At 44.1% G+C, this 21,542-nt stretch overlaps 2 protein-coding genes across 5 annotated transcripts in view; one reads left to right on the top strand and one right to left on the bottom strand.

Annotated features, from left to right (window-relative positions):
- Window positions 1–18,560, bottom strand: part of LOC126505810 (transmembrane protein 45A-like) — a 73,852-nt gene extending 55,292 nt beyond the window's left edge. The window contains exon 1 of one of the 4 annotated variants that reach the window (XM_050149061.1): window positions 18,221–18,560. Coding sequence is in view for 3 of the 4 variants with exons in the window: in XM_050149063.1 (XP_050005020.1) it covers window positions 16,851–16,856 (6 nt within the window). In the remaining variant the exon portion in view is untranslated. Of the gene's footprint in view, window positions 1–16,850; window positions 17,024–18,220 lie in introns of those variants that run through there. The other 3 variants (XM_050149063.1, XM_050149060.1, XM_050149062.1) reach the window with 3 other exon arrangements.
- Window positions 9,816–10,130, top strand: LOC126505811 (60S ribosomal protein L34-like). Its single transcript, XM_050149064.1, has one exon. It carries the CDS (start codon window positions 9,816–9,818, stop codon window positions 10,128–10,130), a length of 315 nt encoding a protein of 104 aa, XP_050005021.1.
- Window positions 18,561–21,542: the final 2,982 nt, after the last annotated feature.

Below are 21,542 nucleotides of genomic sequence, written 5' to 3'. Positions count from 1 at the left end.
CACACCCCACACTCACACACCCTACACACTCACACACACCCCACACTCACACACCCCACACTCACACACACCCCACACACTCACACACCCCACACCCTCACACACCCCACACCCTCACACACCCCACACACTCACGCACTCATAGTCTCTCACATACATTTTCACATGCACATGCATTCACAGACCTATTAAAGCACACACACACACACACACATTCACTCGCCCACATCTCTGTTCAAAAGAAACTAATTAAGAATGTTTAAAATTTCTGCACGTTTACTTTTGCATGAGTCCCCGTGGGTTGAGAGTTATAAAGATGCGCTGAAAAGTGAGTCCAGCCTGAGAGACGTCGCTCAGGAAAAGTCGGTTCTACTCCGTCAGCCTGTACCAGCTCTTCTTCTTCTCGTTCTCTTGCCTTCCTCCCACTGGCAGTTTTTGCAAGGGCATCTCACTTGCTGCCAGCGGCCCCCACCCCGACTCGTCCTACAGACACCCGACCCGTAGCCCTCTTCAGTGAATGCCATTGGACACACAAGCCTGGTTATCGGTCCAGGTGTGAAGCTGCCGCTTTGCTGGAGGATGACGAGTTTTTCATCAGGAAGTGAGGGTGAGTCAGTTAACTGGTGCTTCCCCATCACTGAAGAGTAATTACTCGCATTTGCCTTTCCTCTCACCACTTGTGCGTTCTGATTAGTCATTTCAGCCATCTCACTGAGGTCCCACGCATGTAAGCAGAAAAAGGCCGAGGCTACCATTGGAATGTTGTCCAGCTATGGGTCTACATCTCTTACCTGGGCCAACCTACCAAGTCAACCACCTCACATTCATCCCAACCCAAGGAAGGGGATGAGACAAATACTTCAGACTGCACCCTCCACCTGAGCTGTATGTGTAGAAATTATGACAACCCAGGAACAAAACTAAGAGTCAGTGATTTCAGCATTTGGGTCTACCAGTAAGACAAGACTAGTGGGGTATAGGTGCAACACGTCTATACATGGGGAATGTCTTATCATAAAAAAGGATATTTCGAAAATGATCGATATGTGTGTGTGTGTATGCATGTGTATATGTGTATGTGTGTGTGTTTAGAGGTCAGAAGATCCCCCTGGGGCTAGAGGTAATGCATATTGCCAACAACTGAATAACTAGGTTAGACACTCTAAATCAGTATGTAATTTATTCTAGAAAGAAAATATCCTCCAAAAACATATTACGGGGGATTAACTCAGTTAAGACAAAGGAGTGGGCTTTCCAACTCTTTGTCTAAGTTCTTCTCAGCTCACTTAAGGAAGAATGACAGTTTATCCTGCACAAACACTCCGTGAGCCAGTAAGAGGAAAGGACAGCTGCGCTTCAGGGAGTGTGAAAAAGATGATTGTAAGCGCCATTTGCAACACAAAGCATAGTAAATAACTGAAATTATGCCAAATAGTGAAGGAAAACTGTTGCCCTTCCAGCCCCTGATATTTCCTGCAACCTTGCCTTCCCAGGCCTTACCACATTCCTTATCAATATCCCATAGCCTTGTCTGCCAACAAGTCTCCTGACTTGACATTACCAGGAATTGGTAAGTCGCGGAAACCTAGTTCTGCAGCGGTTCAGTGTAAGAGCTGAAATGTCCATGTTCACATTAAGGGTACCCTCCTCAATGGCTAAATTACATCTTGGACAAGGGCACCTCAAAATCATCAAGATATCCCCTTCATTGAGCTCCTTCCATTCCTAACTTTTCGAAATCTGTATAACTGAAAAAATATAGGTGAGGAAGGGTCCTTTTTATTTCATGAGAACTAAGGAAGGCTCTCTGCAATGGCTTGCAAATTCTCCTATAAGTCCAACACAAGAGTCACACAAATGAGGAAGGCCATCAGAGTCTCCAGAATTTCGTGCAATTTCTGCTTGAATGAAACCAGCAGGAAGTTCTGAAAGACAATTGCAGGTTTGGAAAACGGTATGAGAATGTAGGATAGAGAAACTAGTGGGATGGTAAAAACAAGACAGGGGACCCGGTGCTTCATAATGATTGTAGGAGTCGGTAGGAATGGAAGACACCAAGAAAACAATGCCTTCCAGACAAAAGACGGATGCACTTATGAACTCACAGTGCCTGTGGCAGCACACACAGTGCCTTCCAGGATCCTGGCCATGTCGGGTCTCGGTGTTGAGAGGGGAAGTGGACATGAGCTCCTATCCATAACCCAGAAGCTATCTCCAATTGACAACAGTTTGCGAGGAAAATTACTTTTCTCCAATGGCGTATCACTGCTTATACAAACCCATCTTGGGAAGGCCCCATGCCCAGCAGTGGATGGTCAGCACATAACACATTCAATGATGCTTTTGGAGAAATTTTTTTTTTTAGTCTCATAACACTTTGTTTGGATTTTTTTTTTAACTTACTAGTCCTTTGCTTGTATGTGTGTGTGTGTGTTTTTTTTCCAGAAAGAAAAGGAAAAGCCCAATTTGCATCATGTAGAAAACAACCTACAGTAAGTATACAGGGTAGAATGTGGATGGCATCTAAGTTGAGCCACAACTAGTAATTAGTAGTCATCACATTGCAAGGATAGTTTGGCTTAATTGGGTTTATCTTGTCAACCTTCTATTAGAATTTCAGTCTCGAGTCTAATAAATATTGTCCTAGTCTTTTTCTTCTTATTATGCCTAGAAGTTAATGTATTGTAAGAAAGAAACTAATTAAAACTACATGTGCAGATCTAATCTCCATGGGTAGTAGAAAAAGACAAGATCTCCTGAGTAAACGGGGGCATGGGGACCTTGGGAGAGGGTTGAAGGGGAAGGGAGAGGCAGGGAGGGGAGAAGAGAAAAATGTAGAGCTCACTAAAAATCAAAAAAAAAGTACATGTGCACATTGAAAAAGAAAGGAAGAAAAAGAAAGAAAGACAGAGAGAAAGAGAAAGGAAGAATGAAAGAAAGAGAGAGAGAGAAGCAGGGGAGAGAGGAAGGAAAGACGGAGGCTGTGGTAAAGTCGGTGCTCTTGACTGTTTTCCCACGGTTGGACTAATTCTCTGACAGTACAGCCTCCCATCTGAGGACCTGTCAGCAGGCCGCTGCTTCTGTGAAACAATTCCATTCCCTCGCCCCACCCTATTTTGCCTGTCATCTCCGGAAAACATAATTATCAACCAAAGGCAAAACCAGCAAGATGTTTCATAATTAGCATCGCCTAGATTATATCAAGTTTCAGCGCAATTCTCCGAAGAAAGTTTAAGCTTGTCCTTGGCTTCGCTGTCTTAGATGCATCAAGAAATATAGAGTCCTAAGCTCATGAGACAGTAGCAGCAAGAGTCTTAATCTCCTCTCATTGTTTCTTTCTTTTGCGGAAGGAAAAAACCTAGAATCTCTTTCGGTGCATGACTGCTGGAAACTGAAATTCTAAGCTCCCCTGAGGCACTCTGTCTGGGATTGTACTGTAACTGGCAAATCCTATAAATGGATCAAGGGAATCGTTCTGACCGTGAAGTCCATCACTGTGATGACAATGCTGACTTCCACTCTCCCCGTCCCTCCACTCCTGTCCAATCCCCCCATTCACAGAAGTTACCACTGGGAGTGTCCTAAGCATTCCAAGACCATTGGCAGGAAATCAGTTTTCACCAAGACTGACCTTTTACTTGCATGTGAATTTCCCCCAAGAGTAAAATGTTGATTACATAATGACAGGGACACCCCATTGTGATATTCGAGTCAAAATTTTATACAAATGGATTTTCTAGCCAGCAAGAATCTAATTATAGGGGGTAAAAAAAATCCCATTTCTGCACAGGCAGCGTCAGAAAGAACATCTGGGCCCAGTTTGTATCAATGGGAATCAAACTTGTTCTGGCAGGGAAAAGTCTCACAAAGATAAGCAGAGGTTAGAGTGTCAGGCTGACCCTTGGAGCTGGGGAGGAATGGGTCAAAATTACAGAGGGAGAAGAGACAGCCAGGCTCAACCTGTGAAGCTCAGTTGTGGACTGCAGAACCACTGTCCGGACAAGGACTGTGTAGACTCTAACCTCTGAGAATGAAAACGTCCTACATCACCAGCCTCTGCCACACAGCTGACGGGATAAGATTCTCTTCACTCTTGGCATGTACCGCACTGGGATTAAAAGGCTCTGGACCTTAAACCTGCTGAGCTCTTGCTCCGCCCGCAGTGTAGCCCTTACTCCCTGCTAAGGGCTTTGACTCTTCGTCATTCAGTCTTCTCAGAAAATTAACACTGCCTCACTTACATACATACCTTCACTGACTATTATTCAGGACATATTCTGTAGTTGAATAATATCTTAGCTGACTGTAGCTCGCTGTAATTCAATGCAGAGGTAGCAAACAGGGGAAAATATGTTTTGTTTCAACAGTATCAGATATCAAAGATGAACTGTTTCTCGGGAGCCAAAGCAAATATCAACACAGACAATAGTCTGGCAGCCTCTGGTTTGTTATGTACAAAATGTTACACTCAAGTCAATTATTTTGACTTAACCAAGCATGGAAATACTCCTCTGTGGGGCAGCTCGGCATAGTGAACTCACTTTTAAATACAATTGATGTACAATTTTGAGGTGCCAGACATTATAGATTATTGGAAGTAGATTATTTTTTAATTCTTATAAATATTTTTCAGCTCTGTCTGGGATAAGGCTAAGTGACTGGAAGCAGTTGGACTTTTTAAAAAAGGGCTACTTTACGATTTGTGGCACTGATACCGGTACCAGTAATTCCCCACTACCCAGGAAGATTTTCCAAACTGGTCTACCCCATGACTGATGGATTAGGGGCTTTCTAGTATGACTAGGTTGGGCAACCTCCCTAGCCTTGTCTGAGTGCCAAGCTCATTTCCCATTTCCCTTTGATGTTGCTATCACTAAATGCTTAAAATTAACTAATATATGATGAGAAGAAATTTATTTCTCACAGGCCCAGAGATAGGGAAGTCTGGGAGCACGACATGGAAAGTTGTTCCTGAGGATGAGAGACTTCGTGCTTCCTCAGAATGAGCAGAGGACATATCATAGACAGACAGCAAGCTAGCTAGTACAGCCTCTCCCCTACTTGGGAAGCCATTAAGGCCATTACAGAAGCACTGGCCTCATGACCATCTCTTCCCAATTATTTCCTACAGGACCATTAGCATACAACACCGGGAATTACGTTTCCACAATATGAATTTGTAGGGAATATATTTAAAAAGTAATGGCCCTCAATCATGGCATGTTGTTCTCCTTGGTTTCCTCAAAAGCTTTTGCTCACTAATGCTGATTCCTTGTGGGGGATTCCCTGCAGTTATCTAAGTTCCCCCTTTCTCTCTACAGCTCTCTTCATTTCAGTGCTTGTTCTAACTCTTCCCCCCTCCAGTCTCTCCCAAGTTCTTCTTACCAATGCTTCAGCTCAGGACATCTGAATTCCACCTGTGTGACAATCTTCTTACTTGGACTCTCTCCAGGTGATGATCTGAAGCAATGAGATCACGCCCCTCTCTCTCTCTCTCTCTCTCTCTCTCTCTCTCTCTCTCTCTCTCTCTCTCATTTTTTTAAAAAGAAAATGAACTATCTTTTTTTCATTATACACACCAATCCAAGTTCCCACTTCTTCCCCCTCCTCCCTTTCCCTTCACTTACCCTTCTACCTCACCCCTGCCCCCATCCATTCCACAGAGAGGATAAGGCAAATTACTTTGGGGAAGATCCAAGGCCCTCCCTACTATATCTAGGCTAAGCAAGGTATCCATCCAAAGAGAATAAGTTCCCCCCAAACCAGCACACACACAGTAGGGATAAATCCTAGTGCCACTGCCAGTGCCCCCTCAGACTGCCCCAGCCATGCAACTGTCACCCACATCCAGAGGAACTAGTTTGGTCCTATGCTTGCTCCTTCTCTGTCTGGCTGGAGTTGGTGAGCTCCCATTAGCTCAGGTAGACTGTTTCAGTGGGTGTCTCCATCATGGTTTTAACTCCTTTGCATATATTCTAGCTCCTCCCACTCTTCAACTGGACTTTAGGAGCTCAGTACAGTGCTCCAATGCAGGTCTCTGCCTCTGCTTCCATCAGTTGCTGGATGACGGCTCCATGGTGATATTAAGAAAATCATCAGTCTGACTACAGGGCAAGGCCAGTTCGGGCACCCTCTCCTCTATTGCTTAGGGTCTTAGCTGGAGTCATCCTTGTGGATTCCTGAGAATCTCTCTAGAGCCAGGTTTCTATGCTATGGGAGCCCCATAGTATAATGGCTCCCTCAATCAAAATATCTCTTTTCTTGCTCTCATCTCTGTCTTCCCTCCATCTCAACTATCCAGTATTCTCAAGTTCTTTTTGCCTCTCCCCCTTTCTCCTCCTCTTCCCCTTCCACCCTCCCTTCTCCCCAACCCCATATGTTTTCATTTTTGTCAGATGATCTTGTCTATTTTGACTTATATAGGTGAATCTATTTTTTTAGGGTTCACCTGATTACTTAGCTTCTCTACGATCATAAACTATAGGCTCGATATCCTTTGTTTATAGCTAGTATCTACTTGTGAGTGAGTACATAGCATATTCATCTTTTTGGGTCTGGATTACCTCACTCAAGATGGTGTTTTCTAGTTCCACCCATTTGCATGCAAATTCAAGATGTTATTGTTTTTTATCACTGAGTAGTACTCTAATATGTAAACATGCCATTTTTTTATCCATTTTTTGGTTGGGGGCATCTAGGTTGTTTCCAGGTTCTGGCTATTACAAATAATACTGCTATGAACATAGTTGAACAAATGCTTTTGTAGTATGAATGAGCATCTTTTGGGCATACACCCAAGAGTGGTATTGCTGGATCATGAGGTAGGTTGATTTCTAGTTTTCTGAGAAACTACCATACTGATTTCCAAAGTAGTTGTACAAGTTTGCATTCCATCTCTTAATCCTCTGACTTCTGGGTTTTCTTCAGTACTCCATGGCCAGGGTTATATAAGCCACTGACTTAAATATTTTATCTGATATTTTTAGTTGTATCAAACTAGTGGTAAATCTAGCTATGTTACTTATCTGCAGCAGTAGGAGAGTGCTTTAACATTCAGCGCATTCTTCACCCAATATTGCATAGCAAAAAATGTTACTTTATCCATTTTCAAAGAATGGTCCTTGATCTATCTACAAAAGAATCGTTTATCAAAACCTGGATTTGTAGGGGAAAAAAGCAAACTGACATATCCAGCTTCCAAACTATAAAAAGGTTTGCCACTGAATTGACAGTAAGTTAACAAAAGACAGAGGAATCATCTTCTGTGAGCCTAGAAGTCCCTGGAGTAGGCAACAGACCAAAAAATAAAAATGAAAATAAAATCACGGATATAGTCAGGTCTCTCTGTGGCTCCATGAAGCATTCTGGCTGTAGCTACCACCTTGGGATGTATTGCCACAGGCATTCACAGTGGTGAGATAAGGTGAGAGTCCTGGCTACTTCCATACAGAACATCCTCTGCACAGCAAGCATCAAAGGCCAAAGCCAAACCAGACAGGAGACTGTTTGGAGACATGTTTTTCCTCAGTTCTCTATTTAATCTCTCGACAACAGCAGTCATGATCCCTGCTAAGGAATCCTTAGCAATGGGAACAAGGGAACAGCAAATGACCCACCATCATCTTATTCTCCAATCTTAGAGGCATTTGGGATGAGCTCTCCATAGTCTTTTTTTTTTTTTTCTGAAGAAAACAGTCTAAAAACACTTAGGAAGCATGAACAGACATCTTCACACTAAGGTAACCAGGGGATCATCAAGTTCTTCTTCTAAAGCTAAGTTGTTCAGATCTTTTCTGGGACTTGGTTTTCTGCTTCCCATTTTGCTCATTCTGAAGTTAATGAAAGGTTCTCACTGCCTGAGAGACAATGATGGAAGCGCTTGTCCATGCTTGATCTAATAGATGGAAGAGTAAATAAAAACCTATCTCACGTCGTATCATTGCTCGTTCTCTGTTTAAACCCACCTTTCGCCAACCCCTGAACACTCTTTATTAGCACTAGGGACACCTAGGGAACAAAGGTAGGGATGGAAGCTGGAAGAGGGTGGACACTACACACTTTAGACAAAGGGACCAATGGCCCTTGAGCTGGAACTGACCTAAAAGCCTCCTCTCTGAGGACTAGATTTCCTGGATCCAGAAGGCACCATGCAAGCTTCCAAAGAAGGGAAGCAACCAGTAGCCCTAGCCAGCTATGATGCCCATGGATCACAACAACAACCAGCAGGATACAATAACCCTTATGGCGCAGTACTGGCACACATACCTTGGTAGTAATAGATAGCTCTTTAATTGGGCTGAAGACCTGCTCAACAAGAGGGAAATAATGCTGGAAATGTTACTGGAAACGTAGCCAACTCCCCAGAGCTAATGAAGTCAGGGACCGTGAAGGCGAAGCTACAACAGCCATTTTATTAAATCAGCATGGTCCCTAACAGCATTCTAAAATATGTGTCCTTCTACCCACAGACAAGTGCTGTCCTCATTCCCTCACCCCCCCCCCACACACACACCAAGGTAACTTTTGTTTGCAACAGAAGGAGACCACTGAAGAAAACCATAACCAATGAGATGCAGGGTTGCGGAGCCCACTCTCAATGGATACGTCTACAAAACAATTCATGCACCACAGGCTCAGAAGAGGGGATGGAAATGTTGTAAGAGCCAAAGGAACAGGGAGTTAGCTGTCAGATTGTATTGTCTCGAAGTGCCTGAAGCTATACCCATCAAGTTTCAACAACTTGACCGCCTAAGGACCAGCTGAGCAATGGTGACTACAAAGACATGGTGTTGTGAACTGAGGAAGGCTCAGGAGGCCTCAGCCCCACATGAGGTATGCTGAGGGTGGAGAAAGCCTTCCCCAGGGAAGAACAAACCAACTCATTGTCCAAACCAAACGTCAGCCCTGAAATTATATTCCTACATAGAACAGCCAAGTTGTTTTATGTATTTAGAAACACACACAGGTAACCACAGTTAAAGCAAAAAAGACACCATGAAATTGAAAGAGAGCGAGGTAGGAGTTATTTGTTTGAAGGAACACAAGGGAGAAATGGTGTAATCATATTATAATCTCAAAAAAGAAGAGAAAAATTGTAGATACAGAAACAAAGCCAGATGAGCGACCCAGGCTTCTTAGGACAGGGTGAACATCTGGCTTTATTTCAAATGAAATTCAAAGTCATGGGGTCTAAGAAGGAGAAAGGGTGTGTGTTATTTGCACTACTTGTTTGTTTGTCTGTTTGCACATTCTGTCTGGATGCCTTGTGGTCTTTTCATGAAGTCAGTAGTGAAAGCGTCATTTAAATTGGCCTGTAGACCAGTCTGGTCTGCAAAAGAGTGTGTTGCCACCTTTGTGAAATACAGAAACTGAAAGGAAATGTATAGGAAGAATCTAAATATTTTTAAGTTATTTGAAATAAAAGAAAAAATTAAGCAGAATGTTCCTTTTATTTTTAATTTTTACAGGGCAAAAATAGGCTGCAAGTACCTGAGGAACAAAATCCGAATGGTCTTTTACAGATACTCTGAGGTCCACTGTAGTGATTCAGGCAAAGAGTGATGGATGTTTAACCAAAGGAGGTGGATCAGGCCCAAAAAATACAATTATGTTACTATCCTGGGATCCCAGGACACTGAGAAAGAGATCTGGGCAATCAAGATAAAGAGGTAGGTGTACCAGGAATGCCTGGAATGCCTGTGCCCACACTGGATGTGAATTTAGCCACACCCTGGAAAGTGACAAGCAATGAGAGAATTTAGTGTTTAAGAAGAATAGTATAGCTCTTCCGGAGATGCTGCTTAGAGGCACTCCGGATGGTCCAGCGTTTGACATACCATTGTAGGCTCTCCTACAACACAGCCTCCAACAAAACTAGGCTGTCTCGAACTCCTGGCAACAGGATTGTTTACCTTTACACCAAGAAGGTTGGAAAGGCACCTAAATCAGCATGCGGTGTGTGCCCAGGCCGACTCCAAGGGGTTCGGGCTGTGAGACCAAAAGTCCTCATGAGATTGTCAAAGACTAAGAAGCATGTCAGCCCGGCCTATGGTGGCTCCATGTGTGCCAAGTGTGTCCGTGACAGGATCAAGCGGGCTTTCCTTGTTGAGGAGCAGAAAATTGTTGTGTAAGTGTTGAAGGCACAAGCTCAGAGTCAGAAAGCGAAATAAACGTGCGGCTTTTTTAAAAGAAGAAGAAGAAGAAGAAGAAGAAGAAGAAGAAGAAGAAGAAGAAGAAGAAGAAGAAGAAGAAGAAGAAGAAGAAGAAGAAGAAGAGTATACAAGCCATGCAGTTGTGGCACACACCTTTAATCCCAGCACTTGGGAGGCAGAGGCAGGCAGATCAAGGCCAGCCTGGTCTATAAGAACTAGTTCCAGGACAGAGAAACCCTTTCTCGAAAAACCAAAACAGAATATAATAATATACAACAGTATACTATCGAGTTCCAGCACTGGAAAGAGGCAACCTTGGGTTTAAATTCTCATTTCACTTTTGTATGATCTTGTAAATCTTACTCTTCTCTAGTTTAAGATACATCATCTTCAAAGTGAGGACCAGGTCTCTACCTTCTGAGGTGTTTGTTACAGTGATAGCTCGTGCCTCTTTCTGTGAAGAAAGAGCTTCATAGCAACATGGGCACACAACAGCTCGGTTCTGAAGCAAATGGTAGACAAAGCCTGACCCTACACATCTTTTCATTATCTTTCCCATAGTGACCATCAGGAACAGGGACAGACAAGCCCGGCGTTTCTGAGGAGGAAATAAGGACTAATGTCTCTAGGAAGTCTCCCTCTTGTGCTGCAGGTGAATTCAGTATTGCCTCAGCCTCTGCTCCTCGGTGAGAACAGCTCATCCAAGAAGTCATGGACGCAGTAGGGGGAAAGCAGTCACCCTGCTTTTGGGCAGCTTGTCCATACGCAGGGCACTGAAAAATGGAGCTCAGACTTCAACACTAGGCTGATTAAGAAACTGGGTGAGTCTAACTTCCATGGTACCTGCTTAAAGGTAGACGCCACCAGGCCTCTGACCCTATTCCTCCATCTGTCCTCAACATCTTACTTCCCTCACCATGCTTACCTCCTTTATCTCCAAGTGGATGTGGTCATTTCTGCTAACCCCTTTTCTTCTCCACCACTGGTTTCAATATTTAAATATTTATTACTTAATACATTAAAGTACACAGGAAATAAAAATGCCTGAGTGTACCACACACTACCAAATCTCTCCTCTTCCTACTTTGGCTTCTTATCTGCCTTTAACATATCTCTACAATCATTAGTATTATGCCTAGTTTGTAAATAGAGAAAAGAAATCAAATAAATGGGAGAAAAACTCCTAGTGCTGAAGATAAATATTCAAATTAAAAGGACATATCAAGAGAAATTAAAGGGGAATGAAGTTGGGGGATTCATACATACATACATATAAACACACACACACACACACACACATACAGACACACACACACCCATAGCTACAAAATCAAAGTGGCACGTGCCATTTTGGTCTGCTTTCACCCAAAATTAAAATGTAAGGTCTATTGGGTGTGAGAAATGTCTTCTGAATTATGAAAACTTAATTATAATTTGGGGGCCCTTGCCCAAATGTGTGGGAGCAGAAATGTTTCTGCTTTCCAAGGTTTTAAGCCTTAGTAATACTTGTATAGATCTTATAGCATTTTTAATCAGAAAACCAGAAATCCAAAATACAGTGACATTTGAAAATTTTTGGCCATTGTGTGTGTACTTTAAATTTTTAGGATTTTGAACCAGGCATGGTGGCACATGCCTATAATCTCAGCATATAAGGGACTGAGATAGAGAAGTTCATGAATGCGAGATCAACCTAGGCTATATAGTGCGATCCTGACTCAGACAATGAAAAGGCTTCAGATTTTGCATTTACTGATTAGGAAATGTTCTGCCTATAATCTCAATATTATAATATTTTAATTGATTTTTTAACTTTAGAAGGATATTTGAGGCACTAATATGTTTTTAAAGGAATATTTATATGAAAATTTACTTATAAACTTTGGATTCGATTCTTCTACCGAATTGAAAACAAATTAAATGTAATACTCATTTCAGAAAACGTATTTTCTGATAGACTCTGGGGCAGAGATAGACAACCTTTACATAGAAGAAACAGTGTCAGTTTGGCAACTGATTGTTGATTCAAATTAGAAATGGGCACAGCTATACTTTCAAGCGACCAAGAATGAACAGGAAACTTCTCTCACAGGTTACTACCACCAGGCAATAAGTACGGCACTCAGGAAACCTCTGCAGCACAGAGTTAATGGGAACACAGCATAAATCAGGGCTTCACCAAATGAGTGCTCGTGGGAAGGAAGCTGCGGGATGAAAAGCGCCCTCTGTAAACATCCTAGAAGAGGTCTGATTTAATTTTGTTCATTTATTTGTTTAGCTAGGACCTTGGGTGGAACTTTCCCCCAACAGTGCCTACTGGCCTGATTCTAAGTGCTGAGAATAAAGGGTACCAGTCCGATGACAGGTCTTATGAGCCCCAGTTGGAAACTCAACAGGGAAGCTGTGTTAATACCACAGTGTTAGTCTGTAGAACAGTCCAAAGAATGGTGGGATCTTTTGGAGGTAACGAGGAAAGAGGGTATTCAATCAAAAGAGACTGAAATCAGACACCTTAAAAATTCTTACTACTCAAGTAGCACAATTTCCTTCCTGGAGATCAACTTTCACAGACATTCTTTTTCTTTTTCTTTCTTTCTTTCTTTCTTTTTTTTTTTTTTTTTCAGACACCTTAAAAATTCTTACTACTCAAGTAGCACAATTTCCTTCCTGGAGATCAACTTTCACAGACATTCTTTTTCTTTTTCTTTCTTTCTTTCTTTCTTTTTTTTTTTTTTCACACCAGGGAACTTATTTATTGGATGTTTGCCACCACAGCACTGTTGGTGGGCTTAGGAAACTTCCCTCTCAGACACGTGCGCGAGCGAGAGTGACAGGCTAGTGCTAGTGCCCTTCCCCCCCCCCCCCCCCCCCCCCCCCCCCCCCCCCCCCCCCCCCCCCCCCCCCCCCCCCCCCCCTCCCCGCCGTTCAAGTCCCTTTCATATTCTCCATGCTTTTCTCAAACGCTGGTGAAAGTTTCCATATCCTGCTCTTCCTGGCGAGATCAGTCTGAGGTGTTCCCTGTCGTCCTGTTAGGTCGTGACAGACCCCAGTTACGACTGCATCCTGAAATAGTCCTCCAAGTCAGCGCTGGTCAGGGGCCGTTCCTGGACATGCCACAACATACTAAGGCCTAGCAGATGGAGGTAAAGGTTCTCGCTGCTTATGCCCCGAAACATATCTTCCAACCACTGCTTGACTTGGGGGGGGGGCCCAACCACAGTGACTCGAGTCTGGCCGGAGGCTGTAAACCACTGCTCCAGTTGAATAAAGGTGTTGGTGTGTTCCTCAATGCGCCTGAGGTATAAGCCTCTTTGGCCGAATATGCAGCTCTCCTGGTCCGAATCTATGACCAGTACAAGTGGGGATTCGAAGTTCTCAGTACATCTCCACCAGGCATTCGGGCCGTCAACACCATTGATTCTCATTGCAAATGCTCAAATGTTCCTCCTACTTCAGAATAAGGCAAGTCCAAGCAACTGACTGCAGAATGGAACTCGACATTATTTTTCTAAAAGCCCATATTCTCTCTGCTAAAGGAATCGTGAAATATTGTAAATATTTTTCCTAGAACCTGTGGAATTTCAGATATAATGGGGAAAGGTGCAGATAAAGTCACCTTGTTCCTTGTCAAGGAAAGTGACAACTTGTCCCAACTCATCACCTTTAAATTTTCTTTTTCTTAAGGAAAAAAGCCACAGAGGACAATCCTCTCTGCTCAGGACAGCAAGAACAAGGTATCTGCCTCTGTCCCTTTTTCCATTTTAGGAGCATCTATGGCATCTTAGAGAAACAGGCTGGTCCCAAGCGGTGATGGCTGGTTTGGGAGAAAGGCCTCATTATCTTCCAAGGTCTTCTTGAGACCTCTAAATGTCAAAGTCCATAGCAGGCTCTCTAAAGTCAAGGGTAAGTTTACACAGGTGGTTCACAGGCCAACAACCTGAGACAGGATGCGATACAAACAAGCCCTATTAGAAAAGCTTCTCCTGATGCCAGTGTGACCTTAGAAAAAGGACATTCTTCCATCTGAGTAGCAACATTTGTTCTCTGTGACAAGATAACGCTCACAAAATTCTGTGTGCCTCAACTGTCTGGTTGAGATGAGTATATTATATATTGTTGAGATCTTTGTTGAAGCAAAGTCAGAAGAGTGTAATGAAGTCCCGTTCGTAACCTTTAAGTAAGCTGAGAAGAGACTCGTAGCGAAGGTCTGCAAGGAGAAGACTGAAGAGGAGGCTTTGTGTTGGCTACTCGGCTTTCTGCTACTGCCTTGCTGGGTGTGTTAGCACACACCTGTACTCCCAGCGAAGCACAATTCATAAAAACTCAGAGATAGATATTGGGGTTCAACCTGAAGATCCCAAAAGCAAAGCAGCCAGTCACTGGCCTTGACCTCAGTCCAAAAACAGTAATCCTGCCTCCCTCCAGGAATCTGAGAATGAGCCTGTGTCTGAGAGCTGTCGCCTCCCATTTTATAATTCTCTCTAGTTCTAAGATTCAGGGCGGGCACAACTACCACCTGGTTTCTATGGCAAGCTTGTTACTGGGATTAAAGGTGTGTGTCAGTGTGGCCTGGTCTGTGTGGCTGGCCAGTATGGCTGTTTTACTTTTCTGATCCTCAGGCAAGCTTTATGTATTAAAATACAAACGAAATGCCACCACAGCACAGAGTGCACACTTGTTAACACCCCTGTAAAACCTGAAGCTGCGGCAGTGACTTTAGGTTCACAAACAATTAGCTCTGTTGATTTGTGCCTTTGATGCTGCAGTACACAGGGCAACAGCATTTAGAGGAAAGTTTCTATTTATCTCAAGTCACGGTGCAGAAGAGGAAGAAGAGAGATCGGGGCCCCAGTAACTTGCTTCAAACGCATGTTAATATTTATTCAATCTCAGTATTTGTTTCATTCCGTTTACTAACTCACTAATTGACAAATAGGCCTGGCAGGGAGAGTCTGGTGACAAGAACAGCCTATGTGGTTCCCAGCTGCTGTATATTACTCCTAAATCAGTCTTGTGACGCTCCGGGGGCCGACGTAAAGCCCCCAAAGTACAGGTGCTTCTGTATCCAAAGATTTAAAGACACATCTGGAGTCTCCCAGGTCATGTTTTAATGCAGATAATCATCTGACTGACACCGGCTGACATTTATTGTCTATTTTCAATCCAGATGCCACAGTGGGTTCACTTCAGACAACACAAGGAAACAGATGTCTGGCTGCAATGAAATCCACTTAACATGCATCACAGCATCTCCAGTAACCAAGAGGTGTGGACCATACCTCCCAGACAGAGTCCTGTTGCTATTCCGGCCTCTCCGGGCAAATTTTTTCAGTTCCTCCCTGACTCCAGGGATGTCATTGTCTGGTTGACTCTGACAATCACACACTAGAACAATGAAGCCTGGCATGATGAGAGCCTGGGACACCAGGACTTGGGGAGATCCTCGGCAGGAGGGTCACACATCTGAAGCTAGCTTAAGCTACATAGCAAAACCCTGCAACTAAGAAAGGAAGACTAAGTGGGGAACAAGAAAGAGAATAAAGCAAAGAGGGAGGTGGAGAGAAAAGGGGGCAGGAGGAAGAGCCAGTTTCTCAAATACCCAAGACTGTGTGGCCTGATGGTTAAATCTTGAAGGTTTTTGTGCTAGACTTAGTCTATGACTGCCACCTGTCCACTATGTATTGTGGGCAAGTATACAATCCATCTGTGCCTCTGTCTCCTCAATAGTAAAGGCGAGGTTCTGTGCAGTGGTAGCCCTCAGATGGTTTCTGTGAGGGTGCCATGAGCTGAGCACCAGAGCACTTGCCAAATGTCAAGTGGTCAAAAATAGCACCCGTGGACAACAGACTATTCCAAAGTCGATAGGTGATGAGTATATGACCACCTACGGAACCCGGAAGATCATTTCATACATGATATCCCAGAGTCATACTGGCTCAGTGTCTTGGCTGAGGTCAGCAGCCACACCAGAACCCAGCTCTCTGTCCGTGTCATTGACAAAGCACAAGAACTCAAACCTGACTCTTCACTTAAGTGCATGTGATAGAGCATATCTACCTCAGTAATTGTAATTTTTAAACTTCTAAATATTAGCACAGGAATAGATGATTTTATTAGCAGGATGTTAAAGATCTCTTTTGTGCACACGGGATCTATATGAGAACAGGGCAGGGTTCTAACCATCACACTCCTGTCGAAGACTGCCAAGTAGCCCTTGTTAATGAAAACTAGCCTGGGTAATGTCCCGGGGTACCAGACCACTAGAACAGAGCTGGAAGACATCACTGCATACGTTCACACTGCCAGGTCCTGGTGAGCCATCCAGTCCTGCCCACCCCAGCTGCAGGAGGAGAGCATGTTGGACAAGCCGTGGAGACCCGAGAAATGAACCATTTCACAAACCCTTTAGTTGGCAACTGGTGTCAGCTCAGCTTACCATACCAATCTTCTTCACAAACTCTGCTTCAGTACCTGACAACCCTACCCCTCTAATGGCGCTTGTCCTGTCAACAGAAAGCTTATGCCAGCACCACCCTACACCCGCCCAATGCCCCCAGGATGGCTCCACACGTCCCAGCCACTGTGCTTCTCCCTTTGCTCCTAGATGCTGTCACAGCTCTGTGACTCTTAGCACCACCACCCCTAAAGCAAACTGTCAAAATCCCTTCCCAGTAATGACAGCCGCTCCATGAAACCAACCTGCATTCAGATGCCCTTTTCTACCACCGGCTCTCCAGACTCTTCTACATCTAAGGCCTCCACCAGTCCGTCTTCGCTGTCCATTCTTGATGCTTTTCCTTTTACAGACTCATGTTGAGCCTGGCTAGCAAGTGGTCAGAACTGAATAAACCCTAGTTTCTCAAGAAGTCGGAATGGCACAGAAGATATCCATGTGCAGAAGCTGGCAAGGAGGGCAAGAAAGAAAGAAAACCCAGCAAAGCCACACTATATGCCAGGCTGGCCTAACAGTTAACATATTTTAACTCCGTACTCTAGACACCATCAGTATGCAAGGACTTTATTATCAACACATTACGAAGGATAACGCTGGGGACCAGGTGGGCTGTTTCATCCTAGATCATACTGTGAAGCTGGAAACTGATTTTGATTATCTCTTATTGCCTATTTATAATAATGTCCTGCTAACCCTGCATCCCTAAGTCTACTTTTATTGCTCTTCTTTCGTGGACCAAAACATACCCTACAAGTAATAATTTTTGTATCAAATCCTCGCCCACTGCTTTAAGAGCCAGAAATTAAAGACTGATTTGAGTCAGATCTCCCCCAAGAGTAAACGGCATATAACATAACGTTGACATTCAAAACATCCCTGGGATGGAAGGAATTATAGAAGGCAGAAGAAAAAGGCCTTGGGCCACCCATAGCTCAGCATTTTCCAGCACCTCACTTCTAAATCCTGTCATATAAACTAGAGTCATCTGTAAGTACTCATGTGTAACAACCACTGTGGATATTAGTTTGATAGAATTACAGGTCAAATAAGTAATTACAAGATCACAGACACACAAAGTGGTCCATCACATGTTTAATTATTTTGTTAATAACCATAAAGGAATTTAGGCTTCCCTCTTTGGAAAAATGACATTTGCAATTTCAACTACATTCCAACTTAAATGAAAGATCCAGTAAGTTCTTGGTATGATTCAAGTTTTAAATCATTTGTCAAAAGTTATACTAATTCTGAATACATCAGCATTTTCTCAGTCTTCCCATCAAAATAGTCAGAGAGGATAGTTATAATTTGAAAATGTACACGGCGTCATACAGGAACAGGAGAAGGAAGGACTGACCTTTGGGATGAAGAAAGGTTTACCACAAAACGCCAAACTTCTGTTCTTAAATCTCATACTAACACCACCCTCATAAATGTTAAATAGCAAACAAACAAAAACGTCCACAAAACAAAGAAAGGAACCCTATGCTCCGGCAGTTTCTCCCCTCCTGAGACAGTTTTCTCCCCTTCCCAAAAGAGGTCCCGAAGAAGGGCAAAAGCACAGGCTAGAGATCTCAGCAGGACTAGGATGATGTCCCCTGTCCTCAGGACTTACCCAGCTTGGTCCGTTCTCTCAGCACCCTACTTTCCCCACTGTGACAGTTAGGATCAGACGGCGCCTGGGTTTCTGTTGCTGTTTCTGTTCTTTGGATCGCAAAGCCCCATGAAAGTTAAACAGTGTGGAATGTGATGTGGCCTCGCCTAGCATGGGGAGTGGGGGTAGCGGGAATAAAAAGCTTCAAGCTTGGATTGCCGATTGCTTCTTGGGAAAAAATAAATAAGTAGCAAGTGGCTAGCAGGAGGCGACGTGGGAGACGTGCCTTGCGGATGGCAGGCCGGGAAGGGGCCCACAAACTTTCTCAGCACAGCTGTCCAGATGCGCTTCATCTATTTTCCTGGCGGGGCACTGGCTTGGGCTGCGATTGGCTGTCAAGTCTCCTCCCTGGTCTCCGATTGGTGGAGCAGCCCGCCACTCCTGCGGGCTCTGTCCGCCTCCGCCCACTGGGCCACTCGCATCCTAGAAAGGAACCTAGCTGGGCGCCGCTGTGCAGTCGCTGATGTGGCACTGCGTGGCAGCGGGGGTCTGGGGAGGGGCAGAGGAGAGGTCGCTAGAACTCGGAATTTGTCTCTGTCCTCGCCCCTTGACAGCAGGCCTTGTAAGTGGCTACGTTTGAACAAGGCGATCGCTGTCGTGTTGGGCGACGAGCAAGGCCAGCCATCAGTAGCTTAAGCCGCTGGCATTTCCAAGTGGAAGGGGTTGGAGATGCGCGCTGCCCACACCTCCAATAGGGCGGTCCCGGCCCTCCTCGAGGCTTTCGTAATCTACACTTTCTCAGGGGAGAGAAAAATAGGTGTCAGTAGTACACTGTTTGGGGACAGTATTCTAGTGACGGAATTGTGAATTTTTTTTTATCGAAATCCGAACTCATGAGAAATGTGTTCGTTTCTGTGGAAAAATCCTGGGTGGGTGCTTGAAGGAGTGCTTGGGGTTCATTTACAGTTGAGGTGGCTAGTACCTGCGAAGAGAGAACTCTTATTTTGGCCTGTGAGAACTGTATAATTACGCCAAGGACGTTTTGATTTGGGGGAAGGGGTGGGGAACAGAAGAGATCTGCAATCAGCAGCCACTGGAATGTGGATGTTGACAGAAACTTGATCGCTGAAATAAGAAGTCAAGGACTCCACTCAATGGGCCGAACAGCAGGTCCTGTGCCAGGCCGCTTTTACCTGCATTGTTGTGAATTCCTGCACCCACCTTATAGAGTAGATATCATCTCTATTGTCAGATAAGACCAAAACTCACACTTTATACCAGCATGCCAAGGACGTCTCTAGACAACCTGTGCTGCATTCCTTCACTAGAATATGCAGTAAGCATGTGAACGCGTGGGTCATTTGTCATCAATGTGAGGATAAGGATTTCTTGTGAATGCCTAGTCCTTCTGTGTCTAAAGTTTTTGCTACAACGATTATATTCGGTGGATTCCTGTGTTCACTATCTACTGTTACTTAAGTCAATACTTGAGGCAGCACACACATATATTACTGCACAGTTCTGGATGACACAAGTCCAGGCTCGACTGGATTATCTTCTTTGGGTCTCACAAGAATGCAGATTCAGGTCTGGTGGTGGTGGTGCATGCTTTTAATCCCAGCACTCCGGAGTTAGAGGTTTGAGGCCAGCCTGGTCTACAAGAACTAGTTCCAGGATAGGCAACAAAGCTACACAGAGAAACCCTGTCTCAAAACAAAAGAAAACAAAAGATTGCAAATTTAGGCAACTGCTGGCTTCATTTTCACCTGTAGGTTCCAGGAATGGCATGGGGAGGGGGCAGACTCTCTAGAAGATTCACAACACTTCATCCCTGTAACAGCAAAGGAAACCCACAAAGGAACAGTCCTTTAATGTGGCTGTATGACATCATTTGTGTCTTATGATAGCTTTCTGAATCATTTGTATCAGTCATTAGTTCACCTTCTATGGCGGAAAGTGGCTTTGCAATCACGGTTGATATAGATTTTCATAAATTACCATCTCCAGGCATCGGATTTATTGACTACCAGGACAGGCTCCTTAAGATAAGGATTCCTTCTGTTTGCAGGAATGTAGATTTCAGTTTATCCACAGTTGTGCATAATCAACACTCTTGGACTCACATAGGCTAGCATGGAGACTCTGAAGGGCTGGCAGTAGAAGGTAGCCTCACTGGAAACCTCAGCATTCCAGAGAACACATCATGATGAGGCTGTAAGTTTTACTTTTGATCCATCATCTCAGACTTGAAGCTGCAGATGCTCTTTCTTTTGTCTGAGTCTAGAATGTTCCCCAAAGGACATAGTAAAGCCTGAGAAAGTGGAACCATTGAAGGAAGACCTGATAGAAGTCAGGCCACTGGGGAACACGAGCATGTATCTTCAAGGACACCTTGCCCCCCTCCCCGCCCTTTCTACTCTCTCTCTCTCTCTTTCTCTTCTTACTAGACACAAAAACACTTCCTCTATCAGGTGTTTCAGTCATGATATTCTGCCTCATCACAGGCCGAAAAGTGACTGAGTCATATACCCATGGGCCGAAATCTCCTAAACTGTGAGCCAAGAAAATGTTTAAAAATTCAAAAAATAAATTGTTTATTTTGTCATGGTGGAGGGAATGCTGGCTACAGAGAAAGTAATTAAATATGCAAACAAGTAGAGATATATGGGGGAGGGGCATAGGAAACTTACTATTTGCTACTTCAGTAACCAAGGAAGAGCGAGAGAAGGGGAAGTCTAGAAAAAACTATTTTATACTCCATTTCATAACCACATCACTCCAGCCAAACATTAGCAAAAACCGTGACCTACTGATGTTCACACATCAGCAAAGGCCAGTGGGCAGCCTGCTATTTACTCTTTCCAGTTTATGACGAGGTAAAGATGCCCAAACTCCTTTAACAAAACAGCAGCAAATATAATGCAGAGATAGGCAAAGAGAATCACACAGAAGAACCAAGTGGGATTTTTTCCCAGTGATGCAAGTCCCGTTCTGTACCCCCAAACCAATCAGCATAACCCTGCTATAGGTCATGAAATATCCATGTGTGTAGACAAGCACTTAGCACTATCAAAATTCCAGAGAAATGGGATAAAAAGAGGAACGTTTAAACTTTGATGAGAGGCACGTATGAAAAAGCTCTTCATAGCACGAGCAAGGAACTCAGGACCGCGAGGGGTGCACCCACACACTGAGACAATGGGGATGTTCTATTGGGAACTCACCAAGGCCAGCTGGCCTGGGTCTGAAAAAGCCTGGGTTAAAACCGGTCTCGCTGAACATAGCGGACAATGAGGACTACTGAGACCCCAAGAACAATGGCAATGGGTTTTTGATCCTACTG

Source organism: Alexandromys fortis, unplaced genomic scaffold (assembly GCF_014885135.2).
Source record: "Alexandromys fortis isolate MF-2015 unplaced genomic scaffold, M_Fortis_MF-2015_v1.1 scaffold_4, whole genome shotgun sequence".
Lineage (NCBI taxonomy): Eukaryota > Metazoa > Chordata > Mammalia > Rodentia > Cricetidae > Alexandromys > Alexandromys fortis.
The sequence above is the reverse complement of the archived record's forward strand: the minus strand, read 5'-3'. Positions and strand labels throughout refer to the sequence as shown.

Bases quoted from the DNA above. Each gene is read 5' to 3' on its own strand.
- LOC126505811 (XM_050149064.1), top strand. From the start codon at position 9,816: ATGGTCCAGCGTTTGACATACCATTGTAGGCTCTCCTACAACACAGCC.